Source organism: Ctenocephalides felis, unplaced genomic scaffold, assembly GCF_003426905.1.
Source record: "Ctenocephalides felis isolate EL2017-DRISC unplaced genomic scaffold, ASM342690v1 CF-g0.4_SCAFFOLD_03506, whole genome shotgun sequence".
Lineage (NCBI taxonomy): Eukaryota > Metazoa > Arthropoda > Insecta > Siphonaptera > Pulicidae > Ctenocephalides > Ctenocephalides felis.
The window spans coordinates 1-24,314 of NW_020539660.1; the positions used below are offsets into that span (position 1 = coordinate 1).

The 24,314-nt window shown below is 29.0% G+C and overlaps 3 protein-coding genes across 3 annotated transcripts; all 3 read left to right on the forward strand.

Annotated features, from left to right (window-relative positions):
- Positions 1 to 694: 694 nt before the first annotated feature.
- LOC113382616 (hemK methyltransferase family member 1-like) lies at positions 695 to 1,975 on the forward strand. Its single transcript, XM_026620871.1, has 4 exons — positions 695 to 921; positions 983 to 1,285; positions 1,345 to 1,565; positions 1,635 to 1,975. Exons 2-4 carry the CDS (start codon positions 1,064 to 1,066, stop codon positions 1,885 to 1,887), a joined length of 696 nt encoding a protein of 231 aa, XP_026476656.1. The 5' UTR covers positions 695 to 921; positions 983 to 1,063; the 3' UTR covers positions 1,888 to 1,975.
- Positions 1,976 to 3,260: 1,285 nt separating this feature from the next.
- LOC113382614 lies at positions 3,261 to 9,605 on the forward strand. The gene is made up of 5 exons (XM_026620868.1): positions 3,261 to 3,442; positions 4,907 to 5,104; positions 5,201 to 5,296; positions 5,395 to 5,490; positions 9,082 to 9,605. The coding sequence occupies exons 2-5, from the start codon at positions 4,914 to 4,916 to the stop codon at positions 9,332 to 9,334; spliced, it is 636 nt and encodes a 211-aa protein (XP_026476653.1). The 5' UTR covers positions 3,261 to 3,442; positions 4,907 to 4,913; the 3' UTR covers positions 9,335 to 9,605.
- Positions 9,606 to 15,398: 5,793 nt separating this feature from the next.
- LOC113382615 (cell death abnormality protein 1-like) lies at positions 15,399 to 22,743 on the forward strand. Its single transcript, XM_026620870.1, has 6 exons — positions 15,399 to 15,651; positions 19,743 to 19,883; positions 20,901 to 21,026; positions 21,101 to 21,242; positions 22,048 to 22,178; positions 22,658 to 22,743. Exons 1-4 carry the CDS (start codon positions 15,567 to 15,569, stop codon positions 21,238 to 21,240), a joined length of 492 nt encoding a protein of 163 aa, XP_026476655.1. The 5' UTR covers positions 15,399 to 15,566; the 3' UTR covers positions 21,241 to 21,242; positions 22,048 to 22,178; positions 22,658 to 22,743.
- Positions 22,744 to 24,314: the final 1,571 nt, after the last annotated feature.

A 24,314-nucleotide genomic window follows, 5' to 3' on the forward strand; every position in this document is an offset into this window, starting at 1 on the left:
AACAGGTGAAAACACTTGAAGTTTGCGCAATATAAATGTCAAATTAAAATTAAATAATTTTATTAAATTGCAAAATGTAAATTTATAAGTTAATTTTCTGTACACGTGGTAAAATTTTAGTTTTAATTTATTTCACATTATTAAGTAACTTTTTAAAATGGCTTGATTTTAAATTTATAAAGCTGTTGAATGTGAAATTTGATACTTGAAGTTTGTGCAATATAAATATCAATATTAAAATTAAATGATTTATATTAAATTGCAAAAATGTTAATGTTATAAGCTAATTTTCTGTACATGTGTAAGAATCTCGTTTAATTATTAATTTATTTATTTTACCATGTTTCAGTAACTTTTTATTTAACTACTTGATTTTGAATTTAAAAAACCGTTGAATGTTGAATGTGACAGGTGAACACACTTGAAGTTTGCGCGATATAAATGTCAAATTAAAATGAAATAATTTAAATAAATTTCAAAAATGTTAAAATTATAAGCTAATTTTTGTATATTGTAATATTTAGTTTAATTTATTTCACCACGTTTTAAAATATTCAATATTATTTTTACATTGATAATTTTTAGGTTGACATTATGTCACCCAAACGTCATCTTTGTTTTCTTACCTGGCAAATGTCTTCAGCATAAATTTATTTCTATATATTTATTTAATTTAAAATGACTTTAACAATTTGTAGGAGTTTTTCAAATTTTAGAAATTGTGTTATACCTATAGTAAATAATAATAGGCATACTAATAATTATTGTACAGTGCAATTTTCGAATAGGAATGAAGAAAACAAATGTTTTGTTATACAAGATGTAATTAATAAATGGAAGAATGAATTTGAAGTGTCGGATATTTCGGAACCTAAGCAATCTATTGAATATATATTGGCACATGTGCTGGCACACAAAACAGTAAGAGGGAAATGACACATAAACATATATTTAACATTATATATTTATATTTATTTCTTAGATTTCAGATGTGAATAAAAGCTGCCACCGGCACGTCTCAACAGCCCAACTAAAGTTAATCGATAAGTTATGCCAATGCCGAATGGCACACATGCCCGTGCAATACATTATAGGAGAATGGGACTTCAAAGACTTAACATTAAAAGTGGTACCACCTGTATTTATACCACGACCAGAGACTGAACAATTAGTCGATCTAGTTTTACAACATTTCATAAACAAATCCTCAATGTCTTTGAAAATACTTGAAATTGGCTGTGGTTCTGGGGCTATTATCTTAGCATTGTTGAAACAACTACCAAAGGTAAAAAAATAGTATGTACATTTTAAATATATAATCACATTGTTTATGATATTTTTTAGCTTAAGGCTACAGCAGTGGATCAGAGTCTCCACGCTTGTCGAACAACGTTAGATAATGCTTTGGCTTTGGGATTATCAGAGCGTTTGCGTTTATTGCAAGCGAAACTGTCTGATGATAATTTGTTGACTCAGGTGCTGGAAGGGCCTTATGATTGTGTCGTGAGCAACCCTCCTTATGTACCTACAGGGGATTTAGTTAAATTGCAACCGGAAATCAAATTGTATACAAATAAATTTACTACTTATATATATATTCATATATATATAAATATCTCTTTGCTTTTTTTTAGATATGAAGATTTAAGAGCACTAGATGGTGGCCCCGATGGACTGACTGTTATAAAACCAATATTAAAACTATGCTCACAGAAATTAATTATAAATGGAAGTGTCTTCTTAGAAGTCGATACAACACATCCAGAATTATTAGCAAAATGGTTGCAAGAGGAAAACGATAAGCATAAATTTAATTTAAGACTTAAGGATGTATATAAAGATTTTGCTGGTAAAAATAGATTTGTTAGAATCGAAAGAATTAGTTGAATGGGTATGGATTTAGGTTTAAATTTATACTTGACATGGTAAATGAATTTATTTATAATGTAAGAAGTTGTTAATTGACTTTCTTATATATATATATATATATATATATATATATATACTTGATTTTTATACCTTTATTTGTATTAATGAATTACTTTGTGAAAGATGATTAATAATTTTGTAAATTCAGATAAATGAAATAGATTAAATTAAGAATGTTTATACACATGAAATATTTACTAAAATATTATTTATTAAATATTTCTGATTAATTTTCTATAAAAGAAGTACTTTAAAATTGTTTGGCATCGTTATTGATAAAGTTTGAATTTGTACAAAAAGGGCTACAATTATTTTAAAAACCCTAAAACTATTTAAAGAAACTCTATAGGAACTGTTAGAAATTACAATCAAAACTCGATATTATTTTAAGCTCTTTTGAAGTACATACATTTTGTATCTTGTCTGAAAATCTTTAAATATTTTATTAAAACAAATACAACTTAAACAAACTTGAGTCATGTACATCATTCTTTAATAATAGTAAAATCTGCATCAAGTCGGTATTCTTTTAAGTTATAATTGAATATTAAAATTAAATCCTAATGAGACACTTTGTGCAATCCTTTTTTTATATTGGCCATAACTTTAAAACTATTTGATTTGCATGAAAGATGTATTTGGAAGTTTGTACAAAATTAAATAATCTAGAAGTTTTATTAATAACAAAAAGTTCTAAAGCAACTTGGTATACTCTAAAATCATTGTTGAATATTAAAATGTAACAATGATGTAATTAAATGCAATACTTTTATATATCAGTTATACCTTCAAAACCCTTCGAATTATACGAATTATGTATTTGGAAAGTTTGTACAAAATTATTCAATTTAAAATTTTTATTAACACCAAAATTTTTAGAGCAACTCGGTATATCCTGATATACTTGAATTGATATTGAATAATGAAGTGCAATTTTATGATATACAACTCTTAAAAGCCATTTGATTTATATTAATGATGTATATAAAAAAATTATAACATTGTAATACTCTACAGTAACTTGATGTATCCAAAAATTTATTTTAAGCCATTAAATAATAATAATATTTCTACAAAGGTTTATGTCTAAAAGTAATTCAAAGAAATGATAAAAGAAACTGCAAAACTTATCACAATTAGGCAAAAACTAATTTGTGAATAATTTAAATTAACAAATTCAATGTAAAATATTGAGTTTTTTCCAAATTCAAATTTTCGCTCGTAATTACCTCGTTTATGGCAATACTCGAGGGGATTCCCCGAAGATATTAATAGTGTGGCAACACTACTCCTCTATGAAAAATGACATATGGTTCAATATTGTTCAATGGCTGCCGTTGAGTATTTTACACGATTGCTTTTATGTTATTTACACTTGTTTAAATACACACAAAGCGTTGTTTTACTTAAAAATAAACTCTTGAAGTCTTTAGTGATAAATTGAATAGTTTTTAGACAGTGGCCGAGTTTTTTGTGTGAAGAAATTGTGTTTTAACTGTTAGTAGGACGAACGGTGAGTTGTAGAAATAAAATTATATAAGTGTTTGTTGGTTGTGTTTATACTATTTTTGTTGTTATTTTATATATAAAAATAATATTAAAATACGTTTATGTTATGATATGTCTTTAGTTTCATGATGCAAGATGATAAATCTATATTTTGAGCTATTACATAAATAAATATTACATGAATTTTGTGTGTTAGTAATCGTCAGCCATTTTGTCTTGTTTATATATTTTTGAGTTTTAAAAATATTTGCAAATTGTGATATTTCACAAAATTTTTATTTGTACTTGCCGAGATTATCGAATTACCATCATGTTTAATATTAGTTGCTCACAATAAAAATTTTGATAATATATTTGTCACAATTATTTATTTATTTATTTATTTAAATATAAAGCCCACACATTACTCCAAGAGGACTCAAAAATACAGTTATTTTACATAATGAATAACAATTAAAATATATACAAAATTACAATATATAGTTATTAACATAAAATGCTTAACATAAAATTACATATAATGCAGAATGTAACAATATTATTTATAAACAGAATAAGATAAAATAATGAGATATTTGAAAAGAAAATAAAAAGGTTAACTTGTGCAGATGGAGATTATTTGATTAGGTGAAGTGTTGTGAATATCTATTTCATTATTAATTAAGTTAAAGTTAGAGGACATAAGTAAAATAGGCGAATTTAAGAGAGAATCAGATTTAGGAGTAGGATAATTAAAAAATAATTGTGAACGCGTAGAAAGCCTTGGAACATTAAAGGATATTTGATAAGAATAAGAGGTCAGTCTATAGAATTATTGCAAAGTTTAAATAAAAACATAATTGTACAGATAAATCGACGTGAGGCAAAGGAAGGAATACCAAATTCTTTTAGTAAAGTGTTGTGGTCAAAGCCACGCTCAGGGTGAATTTTATATATTTTATAATAGAGATATTTCAGAAATTTTTGCTGAACCTTCTTTATCGCATCAGAGTTGTTGGTTTGATGAGGATACCAAATAATCGAACCATATTCTAATTTTGAACGTACAATAGAATAGTACATGCAAAGAAGTGCATTGGTAGAACTGAATTGTTTACAATTTCTCAGTATCAAACCTAAAGATTTGTGTGCTCTATTGCAAATATCAGTTATATGATCCGTGAAAAACAAACCAGAATCAAATAGAACTCCTAAATCTGAAATTTTATTACATCTATCAATGCTGGTGTTAGAAATTTTATAATCAAAAAGTATTGGAACGCGCTTATGTGAAAAACTGAGAATCTTAATTATGAAACTATTGTAATACTTCTATAAAACAGCCTAGCCTAACATGACAAATGTTTATTTAGATTTGCATTCATACTTCAACCAGCACACACACTTACCCATACTTACCTATTTTATGTAGTATGTCGTAATGATTTTATTCTAATAATTTATTAAATTTTCTTATTATCTCTTTCAGTTTTGATATGAGTTCTCCACTCGCTGTTTTTGGCACTGTAGCTGCCGTAGGTTTGGGAGTGGTAATGCTGCTTGTGGATATGGCTATAAAATATAACAGAAATTCGAAGCGTCGTAACCGTGAGCACCGTCAGCAAAGGCCTTCCAGTCCAGTGCAGAGTGAAAGGGTTGCTAGGACACCGGAGGACGATAACTCAAGGTAATTATAATAATGGTTAAAGATTGTAGAGTTTGCAATATTTGAATTGAGTCATTTTGAACAAAGTATTTTGTAAAAATTACATATTAATTTTAGAATTGTTCCTCTTAACCGTGAGTACCATCAGGAAAGGCCTTCCAGTCCAGTACGGATTGAAAGAGTTGCTGAGACACTGGAGGACGATAACTCGAGGTAATTATAATATAATGGTTAGAGATTGTAGAGTTTATTATATTTGAATTGAGTCATTTTGAAGAAAGTGTTTTGTAAAAATTACATATTAATTTTAGAATTGTTCCTCTTAACCGTGAGTACCATCAGGAAAGGCCTTCCAGTCCAGTACGGATTGAAAGAGTTGCTGAGACACTGGAGGACGATAACTCGAGGTAATTATAATAATGGCTAGAGATTGTAGAGTTTGTTATATTTGAATGAGTCATTTTGAAGAAAGTGTTTTGTAAAGATTATATAATAATTTGAGAGTTGTTCTAGGGAATTCTGTAATTAGAAACATTTTCAGATTGATAATCATAAGCATTTATATATATATATATATATATATATATATATATATATATATATATACAGTACAGGCCAAAAGTTTCCGGACACATGAAAAAAATCTTATTTTCTGAGTTTTTAGCTATATTTTTCATATAAAAATAATTTTATTCAAGTTAGTTTTGTACATTCTACGTAGTATGAATATTTAGTGACTGATTTGTAACCAATTTGTGAGAAATGATAAACTAATTAGCAATCAAAATGTTAAAATGTCACTGCAGTCGATTTTCCTGAATATGACCACCCTTTGCTTTGATCGCTGCAGCGCATATTTTTGGTAATCTTTCGACGAGTTTCTGCAATGTTTGCGCAGGTATGTTCTTCCAGGACTCGTTAAGGCAATTCCACGGGGCAGGGAGGCTGCTTGGATGCAAATCCTTCACGCGGCGTTTAATTAGGTGATTGTGCAGGCCACTGCATTATTTGAAGTATTTTTTCGTCTTGTTTTCGCTTCAAATAATTGGCACAAAGTCAGGAAGTGTGTTTAGGGTCATTATCTTGTTGAAAAATAAATTTTGGACAAATTAAATTAAGACCAGATGGAATGGCGTGGCGCTGAAGTATGCTATGATACTATATTCAGGAAAATCGACTGTGACATTTTACCATTTTCATTGCTAATTAGTCCATCATTTCTTACAAATTGGTTACAAATCAGTCACTAAATATTAATACTACGTAGAATGTACAAAACTAACTTGAATAAAATTATTTTTATATGAAAAATATAGCTAAAAACTCAGAAAATGAGATTTTTTCATGTGTCCGGAAACTTTTGGCCTGTACTATGTTTCGATGCTTTTCTGACGCAACCTCGTATCTCAGAAACTACTACTTTTCAGGAGAGACAAAAAACGTTTTATAACGAATTTTTGAACTGCTGTTAACAATTTTTTTTATAAATTTTAAAAATATTCAATCTTGTGACAATTATTTGAGACAAGTATGATATTACAAACAATTAATCATTATTTTTCTTCAATTCTTTTAGATACGTGTTTGTCGCACGGAAAAAAATGTAACATACGTGGTTGCGTCATGCTGTTTTCAAATAAGAGTACATGAATAACTTTTTTCAATTGTTTTATTTTGAGAATCGATCAACATTTTAAATAATTCTTAATAAAAAAACAAACAATATTAAACTTGCGTTATATGTTAGTTTATAATTACGACAATATAAGGTAAACGTACACTATTCCGGGATAGTACATTATTACGGGAGTTTTTCATTTTGATCGCAAAATAAGAAAACGGTCAATAAATAATTATTTTATTCAATAGCACATCAATTATAATTTGAATCCTAATAAAATAGTACGATTTTCGAATTTAAATATTAGTTTTTGAAGCCGCAAAATGCTTTTGACAGCATCGGTCGTAACCCGATCGCTATTTCGTACTAGCTTGTTAGCGAGTTAGGTTATGTGACGGTTCCATTGCTTAAGGTTTTTTTTCGATTTCGATAAGCTTAATCGATTCAAATGTGTGAAATTTTTGATCAGTAATAATAAGAGATCAGTTTTATAGTTAAATCGAGCATATATTTTATCAAAAAATTGTCAATTTCTTGACTCCCGCAATTAGGTTCACACAACTGAACCAATGAACGTAATTCCGTGAGAATCCCGCAATTACGAGAAGTAGACTTGAAATAGTTTTATGTTTTATTTTCAACTGTGTTTAAATTCGGTGGTGTTTCTGGTGTTAATAAGTTCGTTAATGGCTACAGAATACTGTAACGTAATTACGGTATATGTTTTTTTTAATTTCTAACCCTAATAATTGAGTTTGAAATGACTACTCTTTCGTAAGAAAGTACACGATTTTTTTCACTTATTTGCATTGTTCCAATACACCTAGAATATTGTAGTAATGAGAGAATCATTTATTTCTACCGTTTTATCTGTGATCAATTATTTCCAATATATAAATTGAATAAAAATACAGGTATACCCCGTATAGCGCACGGTACTTATAGGGCGCGGATTCACTAGGGCGCTGGTATGTATGTATGTATGCAGAGATCTAGGGACATTCCTGAAAACACGATAGTTTTGATCTGATTAAGCTTTTGGAATATACTTATATTCTAAAACTTCTAAAACATACAAAATTCCCAATCGAACCTGATTTAAGCTAGTAGTTATTGTTAACTTGAAAGACAGATTATTTTAAAGCCTTTTATTTCAAGTTATTTTTTTTTATTTTGAGTTTAAATTTTATATTTATATAAAGTTTATATTTTTGTTTAATTGCCGTTAAAAATTATTCCTTTAATGTTTCATTTATTTGATTTACCGAAACAGTATTGATAATGATTATTATACTGCTATTACTGTAATAATACCAGCTTTTATTTTATTTTTATTTTAGAATTTTAGCTAGCATTAAAATTAAAATCCGAATCATTTTTCATATTTAAACAAAGAAATAATTGTAAATTTAAAAAAATGAACAAAAAAACTCTGCTTTCCTAAACTAATCGATTCTTTATACTGCAAAATGTTCATTGAATCATTCGAATCGGAAGCTTTGAAACGACTGGGCCTGTCTTTTCCAGAAACTAATCACCACGTCATCAATACAAATTGAATGTTTTTATATAATTCAAATCGGATACTCCGTTTTCTTAATAGGAAACGATTGCTTTTTGAATGTTTCAAATCGGTTGATCCGGGCTCCCGAAAACGTGGACAGAAAATTGTATCCACACACACACACGCACACAAACACATACATCCATTTTTTTAAGGTATGTCAAGTTATTCAGAAACCCCTGAAACGTTAAATATGCAAAAAGTTTCATTTTCAATTTTAGGAAAATTACTATAACTTGCGGTAAGTAAATAATAAATGTATTCATTAACTATCGTTCATTAAGTTTTAATAACAATTAACTTAATTGAATAATAATTTTTATTAGAAAGATTGAACTAAACAACATTGCTGACTTCGAAACTTTTTTATATACGCCACCATGTATTCTGAGATACGAGGTTGCGCATAGCACATTTTTCTGAATTGAGATACGTGATTGTATTTTTCTCAATAAAAAACGTTTGGTTGATTTTTTTTTTACAAAACTTCACAGATCTATGCGTCTATATTTAGTGGTTGATTTTCCGATTAAAACTCAAAATCGTCAAAAATCGAGTTACGAGGTTGCGTCAGAAAAGCATCGATATATAAGTATAATTGTATTGACTTGAATTGTAAATGTTGAATTTGAATCAAGTATCTATCTATCTATATTTATATATATATATATATATATATATATATATATATATATATCAATCCTGAACAAAATCTACAAATTCTAACTAAAGCCTTAAATAAATAAATAAATACACTTATCATAAAATGTGTTTTCTGAGCTTATAATTCATGTCAATTTCTTTTCATTTCAGACGTGAAATTGAGGCTCTTCTAAACATTATTCGTAATAGATCTAGAAGTGAGGACTGCGTATGCTGTGATCTTTGTCTCTCACTCCATCCTTGCACTCTGAATAGAGTTTGCAATCACATTTATCATTCGAGTTGTATTTCTGCAGCTATTGAGGCAAATTCTTTAATTTGTCGAGCTTGTGGGGACAACTTTACGCCAGATGATTTGGCAAATCAGGAACACATGGAAATGCAACTTTTGTATAGAATTTAATTAGGGATATATATAATAGAATATTTGTTAAAGATATATCTTTTGTTCTATGCAGAGTTGCGAGGGAATTTTCTTTATAGACATATAGTTTGTAAGAGATGGATTTTAATATGGACATTATATTATGGGGATTTCTAAGGTATGTGTTATTATTATTTTATATGTTTATAAATGCAAAAATTGAATTGATTGGTTATTAGTGAAAGCGAGAGCTTTATTTACGAACAGTGGAATATTTTTTTTTCATGAGTAAACATAATTATTCTCTAAATGCAGTAGGTACATCATTTATTAAAAATATATTTTAAATTATATTCTTAAATGTCTGTTAATAGTGTCTACGTATATTCCTTTTGGAAAGAGGTAACGTTGCGTTTAATGCATTAATTCTTTTTTTGGTCTGATAACTATTGTCTGAATGACAATATTTTACCAATATTTTACCAAAATATCTAAATCTCAATTCTTATTGATTAAGCTGTATCAGGAAATTCATGAAGCTTGTTTCTTTGAGGAATTTTTAGGAAAGGATATAAATATTTAATTAAAACGAAACTTTCAGGTTTTATTGTTATATATTTCAACATTCTTTTCAAATTTTTTCATTAAAATATATTTCATAATATGTCGGGTTCACACGCGATTGAAGTAAAACTTTTTTGCTATTGTACGAGATGGCATTTAATTTAAAAATAAATACATCATATAACATTTTTGAATAATGTTCATTAGTAATATGGTAACACTCGTGATGCACACATTTTTTAATGTCAACCATTATACACATTTATATAATGATAATTTATTAACTATATATTTATAATAGCATTAAAAATATGTATAATATTTGAAAACAATAATGTTAATTGAAGTCATACTTCAAATACGACATGATCAGTTTGTCATTGTAATTAGCATTTAGGACTCAAACCTTTATTAGATAAATGAAGTAATTGCTGATTAATAAATTCTATAATATTCGTTCACACAGTGGATTATGTTAAACAACGCCTAAACAAATATTGTTTTCACAATATCACTCATCATGTAATAATTGTGTTTGAAGAACTTCATGTAATTAAAATTAACATACATTCATTGACTGCTTGTATTTTTTTTTTACTTTTTCGGTGGCGATATAATCTCATTCTTTGAACAGCTGTAATATCTGTCTTGCCTAAAAAATATTTTCCACTTTAATAACTTCAACGATTTATAGAAACTACAAATAATATAGAAATAATTTCTAATCAATAAACTTACGTTTAGTTCACGGCACAAATGTTTAATTTGTTTTATTATTTTCAAGGAACAGGGTAAAATATTCCTCTGATTCAGGCATTTTTCATTAGATCAATATTTGTACTACGATGTAACTTTAAAATGTTTATTTATTATGCCAATTTCCTTGTTGATGCCGGTACGCATACAACGACAGATCTCTATTCACATACACGACGACTAATCACAATCGACCCGTATAGAAATGACGAATGACGAATCTTCGAATTGGCACTCGAATCTTCTTATCTGTCGTAACGCACTTCCGTTTCATTTGTACAGATTTATTCTCTAGTCGCGCCTAAAGAAGTTTTACTTAAAAAAACAAAACAAATCTATATTTTCATCAGTATAGATTCTAGTCGAACCTAAAAAATCCAGAAAAAATAAGAAATTTTCCAATTTTTCGCAACTCGAAAAAAAAATCTATTTTTTGATAAAAAATTTCACTTTAGACTGTTTACTTTAAATAGTAGGTTAATTATAACTTTTTTTTAAAGATGTTTTTTAATTTCAACTAGAATAGAATTTAATCCTGAATGTAATCAATTTTATCTCGTTTCCGTAGGATATCCAGTTTTTTTTGGTATTTTTCCCGCCAATTAGGTGAAATTGTAAAAATGAAAAACTGAGAAATCGCGCATCGAAGTTTTCATTCCGTTCATATACATGCTCACTATTTGTTCTATAATTCTGAAAATAATTTGAATTTGTTTCTGAAATTTTAGGGATATATTCTTGGCTAGTTTTGGAAAACATTTTTGCAAAAAAAAAATGATTTTTTTAAGCAGGCTTTCCCCTTAAGACAAAATATCACTTACAACTAAATTCGGTGGAAGTAGATAATGTTTGAATAGAATTTAATCTATATCAGTTTTTTTTATTTAAATAATAATTAAGGGGAATAGGCGGTATAAATTGCAGTTTGTTTTGTTAAATAAATATTGCATATATATATATATATATATATATATATATATATAATATTTAAGATTTACCTTTGGCACTATTTTTTGTTATCTTATCTACTGCACCTAGTTTTGGGATAGAGATTAACTGTTACTGGAATGTTTGACTAAAATCAATACAATTAACTCTTTTCAATTTATATTTGTATATATATATATATATATATATATATATATATATATACTAGCAAACCCGACGAACTCCGTTTCGCCACCAGATGGTTCGTGAGAATGATGAAGAAATTTTTTGTTTGTTTTATATTTGAAAAGGAAAAATTTGATTTTATTACACAACAGTAATGAATTTATTTCGATTACAAAAATGAAGTGTTTTTTAGTTGAACTTCTCTAAGTAAATGAAAGTGAAACCGCAAATTATCCGTTTCATTGAAGTGCTCTTTGGTAAACCTCATTTTTTGTTTTCTGGTCTGACGTTAACACCAACCAAGCGGATAGTATTCCAACTCGTGAACAGGCAACGCAACTCGGAATACTTTTAATCACTCAAAAATTAATTTATTTTTTAAGTCGATTATTTACACAAATCGGGAAGTTTATGTAACTTGCCTCAAGGCAAAATACCAATACCAAATAGTTTTGAATTTTTTTGGAAATAATAATACCAAATAATTTAAGCGCCGCATCGTTGTCTAACGGATAAACATTGGTACGGAACCCATAGGAATGTAAACAAAATTTATACTTATTGTTAAAATCTCTGTTAAAATGGCATTTTCTTTTACTTTTTTCACTAGATCTCCGAAACCGCTAGACCCGCCTTCCCAAAAATTTGACAATTCTTCTTGTCAATACAAGTAAAATGTTTTTTGAATTATTAAAATCGGACGCTCCGTTCTCTTAAAAACTGAGTTACCGTTATTGGCACTTTTTGCCCCGTATCTTCGGAACGGCTAGACCTGCCTTTGCCAAAAACTAATCAGCACGTATCCTTATCAATGCGAATCGAATGTTTTTTAAATTATTCAAATTGCTTCATCCGTGTTACCGAAATCGTCGACTAAAATTTGTATCCGCACACACACGTTCATTTTTTCTAAGGTATGCCAAAATGTTCAGAAGCTTTTGAAACGTAAAGATATATAAAAATTTTCATTTTCGATTTTTTTGCGATTACTGTAACTTACCCTACGGGAAGTTAATTAGTAAAGAACGTGAAAACTTCGATTCCGTTTCTTGTCCAGTACAAATATTTACCTACATACACCGCGATCCCTTTCCTGCCTCGCCTATGAATCTATTTTATTTGTAAACAATATTCGGCGACTTTCACAAAAATCGAGTGATTTTACAAAATTCTAGAAACCGTTTCGTCACCTCACCTGTCCCCTCTCCGCCGGCCAAGGGGGCCCCTAAATGACTCAATCGAATCAATTCACGTAAGTCCTTCTAGGTAATCTTTATAGAGATAACAATGACACAAATATTTCGTTTGAATCGGTGTTTTTTGATAATAAATTATGTTTTGTCATTCACGAGAACCGTGATACAAAGTTCAATTGAATTACTATTAGGTATAATTAATAATATCTCTGGACGGATCAGAGACATGAACTCTGAGGAAGACTGACAAAAATTATTTAGAGAAGATTGACAAATGTAGGTTGGCTGGAACTAGTGGTGTATCATACACCGTGTATGGCATCGTGCCTTGAGGCAAATTGCCGGAACTTCCCGACCCGTAATGAAATATTCGAGAAATTTTAAACGTTTTCAAATATATTATTACAAATACCGTAACTTTCATTATTTTTGCTATCTTTGTTTGTTATATATGAGCAAATCAAATGTCATAAATCATAAATCAATTTATCTCCAGAACATTAACAATCGTCATTTCATTTCGAATTCAATTTTAAAAAAAATAGTTTTCACAAAATTGAAAAAGTGCTCCCATACAGTTAAGTAATTTTGTAAGTATTAGTGTCAAGTAATAATTCAGATATTTTATTTATATAGTCTTGCTTTTCTATATAATGGTGATGTTGCCTTTATCCGCTTTAGTGACCACTATATCCGGATGATTTTTGAGAAATATTTTGCAAGCTTTAAGGTCTCTAAGAATATTATCGTAAGTTGTATTTTTAGTATTAAAGGAATTAATATGTGAGATGAATTTTTCATAAAAGAGATTTCTAGTGTGAATTTTAGTAATCTAGTGTGAACTGACTACATAAACCGTACGTGCCATAAATATTTAGACAAACTCACAGCAAACAAACAACTATCCAAAGAGATAACATCTGACCTGAAAAATTTACATCCATATTTCTGCAGACTTTATGGCCTTCCCAAAATCCACAAAAATAATTTACTTTTTAGACCAATAGTTTCAGACATTAATACCCCTCTATATAAACTCGCGAAATACATAAGTAACATCATAACTACAATAACAAAACAATCACCACACTACATAAAAAATTCTTATGAACTCGTTACTGACTTAAAACACAAGATAAATTCTAACAGATAACTCCAATCCCTTAAAACTTATAAACTCCGTAACCAGTAACAGACGAACATACCTTTTGAATAAAATGAACAATTCCACAGTACAAAACGATTTACCTCACTCAGAAACTCATTCTGGTGTAATATGTTTGTCATACATTAAAGAATTGTATGTTCCTTGGAAAAAACTTTTTTATAAATCTGGACTCCGACTTGTAACCAATTTTAGTACAACTACTAGCACTATTTTTACCAAAACAAAAACCCCATTTAATATCGAACGACTCAGAAATCTCGTCTATCAAATAAATTGTTTAGATTGTAATTTAATTTACATAGGAGAAACAAGCCAGAACTTAATGAAACGATTTACAACAACATAAAAACAATTAAAAAAATCCGAGACAATTTAAAACTATGATTGCGGAGCATATTTATACTTTAAAACACAATATGGACTTTTCCAACCCGACTGTACTACGAAACTTCGAACAAAATTTATTCAAACGAAGAATTATAGAAGGATCTTTTTTAACTATTTATAGCAATATAACAATAAATAAACGGAATGAACTTAACACGCTGTGCGACACAAATCTCTTTTATTTAGATAGCATTTCCAATTTTCTCATAAAACAATAAAAACGTCGAGCAAAGGATTCGCAATTCGTTCCACACATGTGTAGAATCTTGGTAAAAATATTTTTTTAAAAGTCTTTCTCCATTATATCTTTAACCAGTCTACGAACAACACATTAACCAATTGTGATTTTTTAAATTAGTATTTTGTGAAAATATTGTGTAATTACAAGTTCAATGTTTATAATACATAGTGTACTGCATTACCATATTTTGATACCATGGATTATTAAAATCTTCCAATTTAACACTAAGATTAACTAATTGTAAGTACTATTTACTATTTTAATTTTTTCTTTTCACTCCGATTCAATTGTTTTAGTTTTTAATTTTATTTTTAGTTTCCGCTGAATGAAGGCTAGGATTATAGCCGAAACGTATGGATTTAAAATAAATTTTTGAAAGAAATTCACGTTTTTTATTGATGTTATGCCCGATTACTAGAGTTTGTTAATATATATATATATATATATATATATATATATATATATATATATATATATAAAGATATTTATATGTACATATATGTATATGTAGATGTGATGACCAATGTCATTATCTATTGAATATTCACTGATAATTCTAATATCTGCACTTGTAATACCTTTTGATAGTTACAGATAAAGCCATAATATTATCGCCGAATTTTTTTCTTTTCACGTAATAACCCATCATCGGAAATTAGTCGTTCGTCACCTTGCCGCCGTTTGCCAGCTGCTGCTGCGGCTCATAAATAATAGAAACACCGACCAATTAAATTAATTAATTCATCTAATAATTATTACAGAGTGATTGATTTTATTAAAGTGCACAAGTGCTTCATATTAATCGTGTCTTTTTTTTATTAATTTAATTCAAATAATTGTGACAAAATGGCCGCCCTGTGTTCCGTGCGTTGTTTGATCGCTTTGGCGCTGGTGGCGCTGGTTTCTTATGTAACGAGCCAAGTCGATGATGGTAAATTAATTAGAAAATAATTATTTATTAAAATTTAATTGTATTTAAATATTGCAAGGCTTTATAAAACTGTAGTTTGTGTAGGTAAAAGATTTAGTTGCAAGTGTTTTATAGTTTTCTTGGTTTTTGGTTTTAGGTGTGGCTTACGCCATTGGGTGGCGTAATTGTGAACTAAAAAAAGACGAATGTATTCACTTTCAATTGCGATTTTAGAGTATAGAGAGTTATTGTAGGGTTTTTTGATGTTAGGCAAAGTTGTGCAGAATTAAATTATCTAAAAATGTTTCATTTATGTCATTTTTTGTAACATGAATATTTTAGAAGTTATTTAGGATATAATGGATAAATGTGCGTTTTACGTATGTATAGTTGATTTAAGGGGCACATCTGGTGTAAAATTTTCAAAAAATCGAATTTTGAATTCTTCCATATTTTGATAGGTTATACCTTTAAAAATGACATGCTAAAATTTTAAATCGATATCTTGAATAGTTTTTGAGTTACAGTATATAGTATGACGAACATTTTATCTTTAAAAGCGTTTTTCTCGAAACAGCATTTTCCGAATTTGCTGCAGCGATTACTCAAAAACAAATGATCCGATCGCTATCAAATTTTTTTACATGTTCTGTATATAGTTTTCCGTAAAATGAACTATTTTTTAACCGGATCAAAAATCGAAGTTTGGCAGTCCAAAAACGACCAAAATTTTGGGTAAAATTCGACTTTTTTTAAAAAACGCCGTCATTTTTTCAATTTTTGATTTTTTTTTCTTTATCGTAGTTAATTTTACAGACAATATTATCTAGTTTAACGAAAATTTTTTTAACTTTCCGTAGGGTAAGTTATTGTAATGGGCCGAAAATCGGAATTGAAAATTTTTACATTTCTCGACGTTTTGAAGGTTTCTGAACATTTTGGCATACCTCAGAAAAAATGGATGTGTGTGTGTGTGTGTGTATGTGTGTGTGTGTATGTATGTGTGGATACAAATTTCCAGTCACGTTTTCGGGCGCACGGATCAATCGATTTGAATGGTTCAAAAAACATTCGATTCCTATTGATAGGGAAAAGAGCTGATTAGTTTTTGGCAAAGGCAGGTCCAGCCGTTTCGGAGATACGGAGCAAAGAGTGCGGAAAATAGAAATCGAATTTTTGAGAGAACGGAGTATCCGATTTGAATGATCTAAAAAACATTCAATTAGTAATGATTGGGAAAAGTGTTTATTAGTTTTTGGCAAAGGCAGGCCCAGCCATTTCGAAGATACGGAGCTAAATATGTAAAAAATGGCAGTTTTTGAGAGAACTAAGCGTCCGATTTAAATGATTCAAAAAACTTTCTGCTTGTCTTAACAAAATAATTGATTTTGGAAAAAAAAATTTTTGTTCGATTTTTTTTTTTTTATTTTTTTTTTAGTTTTTTTGTTGAAACAAATAATTTCAACTTTGCAATTCAGTTTATATAATTCTTATAAATATTAGACAATGTTACAATATTTATAATAATCTATTTGAAAACATTCAGTATTCCTCGAACATTTCGTTACGGTACGGGAAGTTCCAGCAATTTGCCTTAAGGCACGATGCCACCCACCCCACTAGTTTTTTTAAATTTCATCCACGTAGAAGATCAAAATCCTTTAAGGGCCTTTTTTTGTCGCGCCGTTGGAGATCGACGATGACTTAAAAAAAATTAATTTTTTTTCTTCAAGAATTTTACTATGTATTCTCAAAACATGTATAAAAATATTCCTAAAATTTCGAAATGATTGATAAAGTAGTTTTTTTAATATAAATTCCCAAAAATCTTTTTTTTTAAGCGGTTATACTAGTTGTGCCCCTTAATAGAGTTTTTAAAGTTATTTACTGCTACAGGAAAATTTTGTTTTAATACGAGAATTTATGGCGAGTTCTATGCTCATTTGTTGTTAAATCAAACTTATAGACAATTTAATTTTAAACGACTTATTAAATTACTCATTTTAATTAATCTCATGATTTAAGATATCTCGTCAAAAATTTATAATTATTCTGAATTACGATTTTGAAGTATCCGAGATTTTGTAAGGATTATAATACTAGATATTGATTTCGATGATCTGGAAATGATTTCAGTTTTGAGGAAAAAGAAAAAGTCGTTCGTCGAATAATAAATAAGAGTAAAATATATTATTTTTGCATAACAATTACATCACAATTTTTCTAAGAAGTTGTTATATATTTATTTCAATTATCTCTTTCTCTTGTGCTATCAAAAGAATTAATTTACTATTATATGACTAATATAGATTATTATCACAGTATCATTTTAAATATCTTTTTTTTTTCAATTCGGTCATTTTATATTTTTTCAGCTTTTCAAGTCATTTTGAATCGTTTCAACACTGAAATTAAATTAATTAAATATAAATATTTTATCGTATCATATAATCAAATATTTTATCCTGAAAAAAAAAAAAAAATGCGAACATACAAAACACACACACACACACATTCATTCAGTTTCTGAGGTATGCTCTTTAAAAATGTTCAGAAACCTTCAAAACGTCGAGAAATGCAAAAAAATTCATTTTAGTTAATTAAAAATGCAATGTTTTTTTTTTAAATAAAATATTAGATATTTTGTAGATGTTATTAGACGTCGAAAATAGAATAATTTTTACCTTATTTGGAAATACATTTCATTAGATGTACTACAATAAAAACAATACAATGGTATACCTTTGTTTTTACTTTCAATTTAAGTACAAGGAATGCGAAGGTTTGGGAAAGGGCTTGGCTTTTGTAAATATTATATATATATATATATATATATATACTAGCTGGTCCGGCAAACGTTGTTTCTGAAATATTTCTAGAACATTGATTGTGAATATAGAAGTGTAAGGTATATAAGTGAAAAGGCAGCTAACACAAATTATATGTATGGTTTACCCATTGCAACGCATGCCACATACAAAAAATGTTCATTGGGCGTATTAATATTCATTGCAAGTGCCAATCTAATCTCAAACTGATTTCATTTCAATTGAATTGACTGACACATTTTGATATTTATGGTTTTGATCTATTATTACAGCGCTTTTCAATAATTCATTAATTTTACGAAGTGAAATCCAAACATCCATTAACTTCCCGTAGGGTAAGTTATAATAATTGCAAAAAAATCGAAAATGATTTTTTTATGTATCTTTACGTTTCAGAGGTTTCTGAACATACCGGCATACCTCAGAAAATTGATGTATGTATGTATGTGCGGATACAAATTTTTGACAACGATTTTGAAAACACGGTTCAAATAGTTCAAAAAACACTCGATTTCTATTGATAGGGAGATGTGCTGATTAGTTTTTGGCAAAGGCAAGTCCCGCCGTTACGGAGATACGGAACAAAGGGTGCAGAAAATAGAAATCGAGTTTCTGAGAGAACGGATCATCCGATTTGAATGAACAACATTTAATTTGTATGTTTATTGAAAAACGTTTTATTTGTATTGGCGAAATGAAGAACTTATTGAATTTTTGGAAAGCGGTTTCGGAGATCCAACAAAAAAAAATTTTTTAAACGCCATTTGACGGTTAAAAAAGCGTCTAAAGCAGTACGCAGCGCAATTGCTTTGAAAAGAAATTCGAAAAATTATGTACGGGAAGTTTCAGCAGTGATTACTAAAATGGCTATTACTATCGTAATCTACGATCACTATTTCGAAATTTAGGGCTTTATATCTTTAATTATGAAATATGAAACTCAATCGGTCAACCCTTAATACATGAAAAATATGGGTATGAAAAATAAATTCTGGCCGATCAGGCATGATCTAACGTGATTTCAAAATTTTATAAAAATCGTTCAAACCATTTCAGAGTATAGTTAATTCAATTTTTGAATGTAACGGTCTTATAAGTTGAGTGTAAAGTTGGCTAATAAGTTGAGTGTGAAGTTGGTGGTATGTGTAATGAAAGTGTTGCGGACAGTATTTTGAATATAGAGAATTGGTGATGAGTTAATGGTGATTTAATAAAAATTGTAGAAGATTGCATTATTTATATATATATATATATATATATATATATGAATTATTATTATTTTAGGATTCAGTCGAGCCCTGGACGACCGTTGCAATTATGACCAGGACTGTCGTATGAAGAATGTCTTCTGTGACCAGTCTCAGGGTAAATGTGTCTGTAAAAAGGGCTTCAGGCTTACCAAGGAGAGAAACGATTGTATAGCTGGTGAGTAGAAAAATATTTTTATAATATTTCTTTATGCGCGACTAGGGTGTAAATCCGTACAAATGCAACGGAAAAAGCGTTACGCCCGAACTGTACGTTATTCGCTCTTGATGAGATCATTTCTATACGGGTCGATTGTGATTAGTCGTCGTGTCGTGTGAATAGAGAAATGTCGTTGTATGCGTACCGACATCAACAAGGAAATCGGCATAGATAAATAAACATTTTTAAGTTACATCGTAGTACAAATCTTGATCTAATAAAAAATGCCTGAATCAGAAGAATATTTTACCTTGTCCCCCGTTAATAATAAAAACAAACTAAAAATTTGGGCCGTGTACTAAACGTAAGTTTATTGATTAGAAATTATTTCCATTTTATTCGAAGTTTCTATAAATCGTTGAAGTTATTAAAATGGAAAATATTTTTTAGACTAGACAAAATATTGCAGATGTTCAATAATGAGATTATATCGCCAGCAAAATAGTGAAAAAAACAAGAAGTCAATGAATGTATGTTAATTTAATCACATAAAGTTCTTCAAACACAATTATTACATGATGAGTGAAGTTGCGAAAACAATATTTGTTTAGGCGTTGTTTAACATAATCCACTGTGTGAACGAATATTATAGAATTAATTATTAAACCAACAATTACTTCATTTCTCTAATGAAGGCTCGAGTCCTAAATGCTAATTACAATGACAAACCGATCATGTCGTATTTGAAGTATGACTTTAATTACATTATTATTTCTAAATAATATACATATTTTTAATGCAATCATGAATATATAATTTATAATTTATCATTATATAAATGTGTATAATGGTTGACACTAATAAATGAGTGCATCGCAAGTGTTACCCATATTACTTATAAACATTATTCAAAAATGTTATATGATGTATGTATTTTTACTTAAATGCCATCTTGTACAATAGCAAAAAAGTTTTACTTCAATCGCGTTAACCTTACGCGCACTCTTTTTTTTAATTAGTATTTATTTCTTTTAGCTGTTGGTGCTATATGTATGTCAGATCAAGAATGTGCCAGTCTTCCCAATTCAAGATGCGATAGTGGCATTTGTGTTTGCAAATTCAACTTTGTGCCTCATCCAGAAGACCCAATATGTCTAGAACGTAAGACTATATCCTTTTAACTGAAACAAATCTTCTGCCTTTTAATTGTTTTTATTCATTTATTTATTTTGCAGGTAAACAATTGGGTGAACACTGCAACGTAGGCGAACAATGTCACACAAAATTCAACTTCAATGCTCATTGTGTCCGAGAAGTCTGTGTGTGCAGGGAAGATCACCACGAATCGAGGAACAGAAACTTGCATCCAATCTAAAGGTAATAATACTAATATTCTATATATATAAAAAATAAGTCGGGTTTTCCTTCGTGGAAAGGTCTCGGGCTCCGCAAGGTTTATAGCTAAGAAAATTAGTGGTGCATGGCATCGTGCCCTAATGCAAATTGCTGGAACTTCATGCACCGTAATTAAAAATTCGGAGTAATGGCATTAGTGAGAATTATCAGGATTATGCTTGGTTAAGTCAACGAGCAATTCTTGCCGCAAAGAATAATGATGTACACGCACTGAATTTCACCATTCAATCAAAAATTGCTGGCGATTTGGTAACATACCAATGATTCCGACTGGTCTTTTGTTTGACTTCAAACGAAAGCAGTTTCCAGTTCGCCTTGCGATCGCAAAGACAAGTCGCAAGGTCAATCGCTTAGTGTTTGCAGTATAAATTTCAAATAGATTATTTAGAAAATTATTGTTTTTCAAATGGGCAGTTATACGTTGCCTGTTCACGAGTTGGAAAACCATCCGCTTTGTTTGTGTTAACGTCAGACCAAAAAACAAAAAATGTGGTTTACCAAAGAGCACTTCAATGAAACGGATAATTGCGGATTCACTTTCATTTACTTAGAGAAGTTCAACTAAAAAACACTTCATTTTTGTAATCGAAATAAATTCATTACTGTTGTATAATAAAATCACATTTTTCCTTTTCGAATATGAAACAAACAAAAAATTTCTTCATCTTTTTCACAAAACCATCTGGTGGCGAAACGGAGTTCGTCGGGTTTGCTAATTTATTAATATATTTATAATGAAATTAAAATAATTGTATGTATTTTATAGGCTATAACCAGAATGCGTTGATGATATCGAATGTTTCATCGGAGAAGAATACAGAGACAGGATCAGGTGTTTCCAGAACAAGTGTCTTTGCAAACCTGAATTTCAAGTCACTGAGGACGGAAAATGCGGATGTGAGTAATATATATATATATATATATAATATAATATGTATATATATATATATTATATACTAGCTGGCCCGGCAAACGTTGTTTTGCCATAAAAAATACTTCTAGTATAAAATGTTTAGTACAAAAATAACTATAACTGATTACAAATGTTGTGCATAGGTGAAAGGAACAGCTAACAAAACACATTGAATAGTTTACCCACTTCAAAGCAAGGCACATAAAAATGTTTTAAATTTCTATTTTTTTCCTCAAATATTGTCAGTGTCAAACAATGATAAGCGGTCTTTTGTAAGTTTTTCCATTTATTTCTACAATCTAGCTATATTTCTATAAATCAAAAAATCCTAGAAAATTTCCTTAACAAACTTCAAAAAGATTTATCGAAATACGAATAATCGTTTAGGAAGATTTTTCTTTATACATCATACAGAAGATTTTTATATTGATTAATATTCATCATTACATTTATATTTTTTCAGCCGGAGCTCCAGGTACACAAGTGTGGTCCTCGGTTATGACATTAGCAGTTATGGCATCAGTAGCAAAAATCATCACGATGTAAAATAAGAAAGTACAAAAAATAAGAAAAATATTAACAAAAACATTACATTCAATTTAGCTATAAGGAAACATCTTTTTCGAAGTCAATAGTGGTAAATATAAATTTAACAATAATTAATAGAATATGGAGCGCCTGGATTTAAAATTAATTTAAATTTATTGTAATTCTGTAGGTTTTGCTTAGCAACTGATATGTTTTAGATTCGATCTCTTCAATTAGTAGTTAAATTAGCTTTTTGTACAATTAGAACAACAAAAAATGCTAGATTGATTTTTAAATCAATTAATTGATATAATACTAAAATGAATTTTTATTATTTTCTTTAAACTTTACATAAATTTTAACTATTTATCATTTCTCTCACTGAGTCATTAAATTAGTGATTGTAGTATCGATTTAAATAATTGCAATAAGTACAATTAATTAACTATAGGTTTAAAACGTTTAATGGTCGAAATCGACGAATAAATTACAAATTAATAATACATACTTTTTGTTCAATCTTTTTCGGATAGCAATCAAAGACAAAATGGAATACTTATATATAAGTGATTTTATATAATTTATTTTCAACAGACTTAGCATTTAATAAGTCTTATGATTATATTTATTTAAATGTAGCACATAACTTGCTTTGTATTTAAGATACAAAAAAAAGCTTGCTAGATAATTTATAAAACTTTTATATATTTACAAAAATTTAATTGCCTACATTTATATTTATTTATTCCATTCAAACCCTTGTTCATTTATCACATATCTATTAACAAATTATCTTTTGCAGTTTCAATACAGCTTGAAAATATTTCACATCGACAGCATCAGCATCCATTTTAACATCCCCATCACAATCCATCTTCTCATCTTCTGCTAATTCCAATTTAACACGATAATTAATACATCCACTTCTAGGTACTTCAGTAAAATTATCTCCAGTGTTTTTAGTAAAAAAATAACCAGGCCTTGTATAGAAAAAGACAACTTTATATTCCCAAGTAGCACCTTGAATACTCCTCAAAATCGTTCGGTAGTAAGTATCCATTTTAATTTGATTTTGTTCAGACCAGTAGAACGATGCTATGCTATCCATGCTAAAATACAAACATCTGTGTTCTGTATCAAAATATCATCGAGTCTTTTGATAGTCACGTTCAACTGCATACTATCATGACATTGTAGAATATTAAAATTCACCAAAGACTCCTTTATTATATCGTTATATCTTCATCTTGTGTTGTGGCAAATTTTTCCAAAGCTGTCACTAGTTTGATGATTTGAAAGTGGCAGTCGGTGTCTATTAAAATGACTCCAAACGTTTCGTCCGCCGTGTCGAACAGGTAAAATGGCTTTAGCTATGATTTCTGTAAGTAATAATGTTTTACCGGTGTTGGAGTCCCCGGTTATTTCTATTATTTCTTTGGGAAATGGGCCCCCGTTTGGGAATAGAACTGTGTCGAAGTCGTTTAGAAGAGGACGGTCGTCTAAACGACTTAGTAATTGGAGGCCGGATTCTGCTTTATTCATTGGGATAAATAATAAATGTTAAAAGGACATTTTTAACAATCGTGCACAAA

Bases quoted from the DNA above. Each gene is read 5' to 3' on its own strand.
- LOC113382616 (XM_026620871.1), top strand. From the start codon at position 1,064: ATGGCACACATGCCCGTGCAATACATTATAGGAGAATGGGACTTCAAA. The intron at 1,286-1,344 runs GTAAAAAAATAG...GATATTTTTTAG, and splicing joins TGTTGAAACAACTACCAAAG to CTTAAGGCTACAGCAGTGGA. The intron at 1,566-1,634 runs GTATACAAATAA...GCTTTTTTTTAG, and splicing joins TTGCAACCGGAAATCAAATT to ATATGAAGATTTAAGAGCAC.
- LOC113382615 (XM_026620870.1), top strand. From the start codon at position 15,567: ATGGCCGCCCTGTGTTCCGTGCGTTGTTTGATCGCTTTGGCGCTGGTG. The intron at 19,884-20,900 runs GTGAGTAGAAAA...TATTTCTTTTAG, and splicing joins GAGAAACGATTGTATAGCTG to CTGTTGGTGCTATATGTATG. The intron at 21,027-21,100 runs GTAAGACTATAT...TTTATTTTGCAG, and splicing joins AGACCCAATATGTCTAGAAC to GTAAACAATTGGGTGAACAC.
- LOC113382614 (XM_026620868.1), top strand. From the start codon at position 4,914: ATGAGTTCTCCACTCGCTGTTTTTGGCACTGTAGCTGCCGTAGGTTTG. The intron at 5,105-5,200 runs GTAATTATAATA...TATTAATTTTAG, and splicing joins CCGGAGGACGATAACTCAAG to AATTGTTCCTCTTAACCGTG. The intron at 5,297-5,394 runs GTAATTATAATA...TATTAATTTTAG, and splicing joins CTGGAGGACGATAACTCGAG to AATTGTTCCTCTTAACCGTG.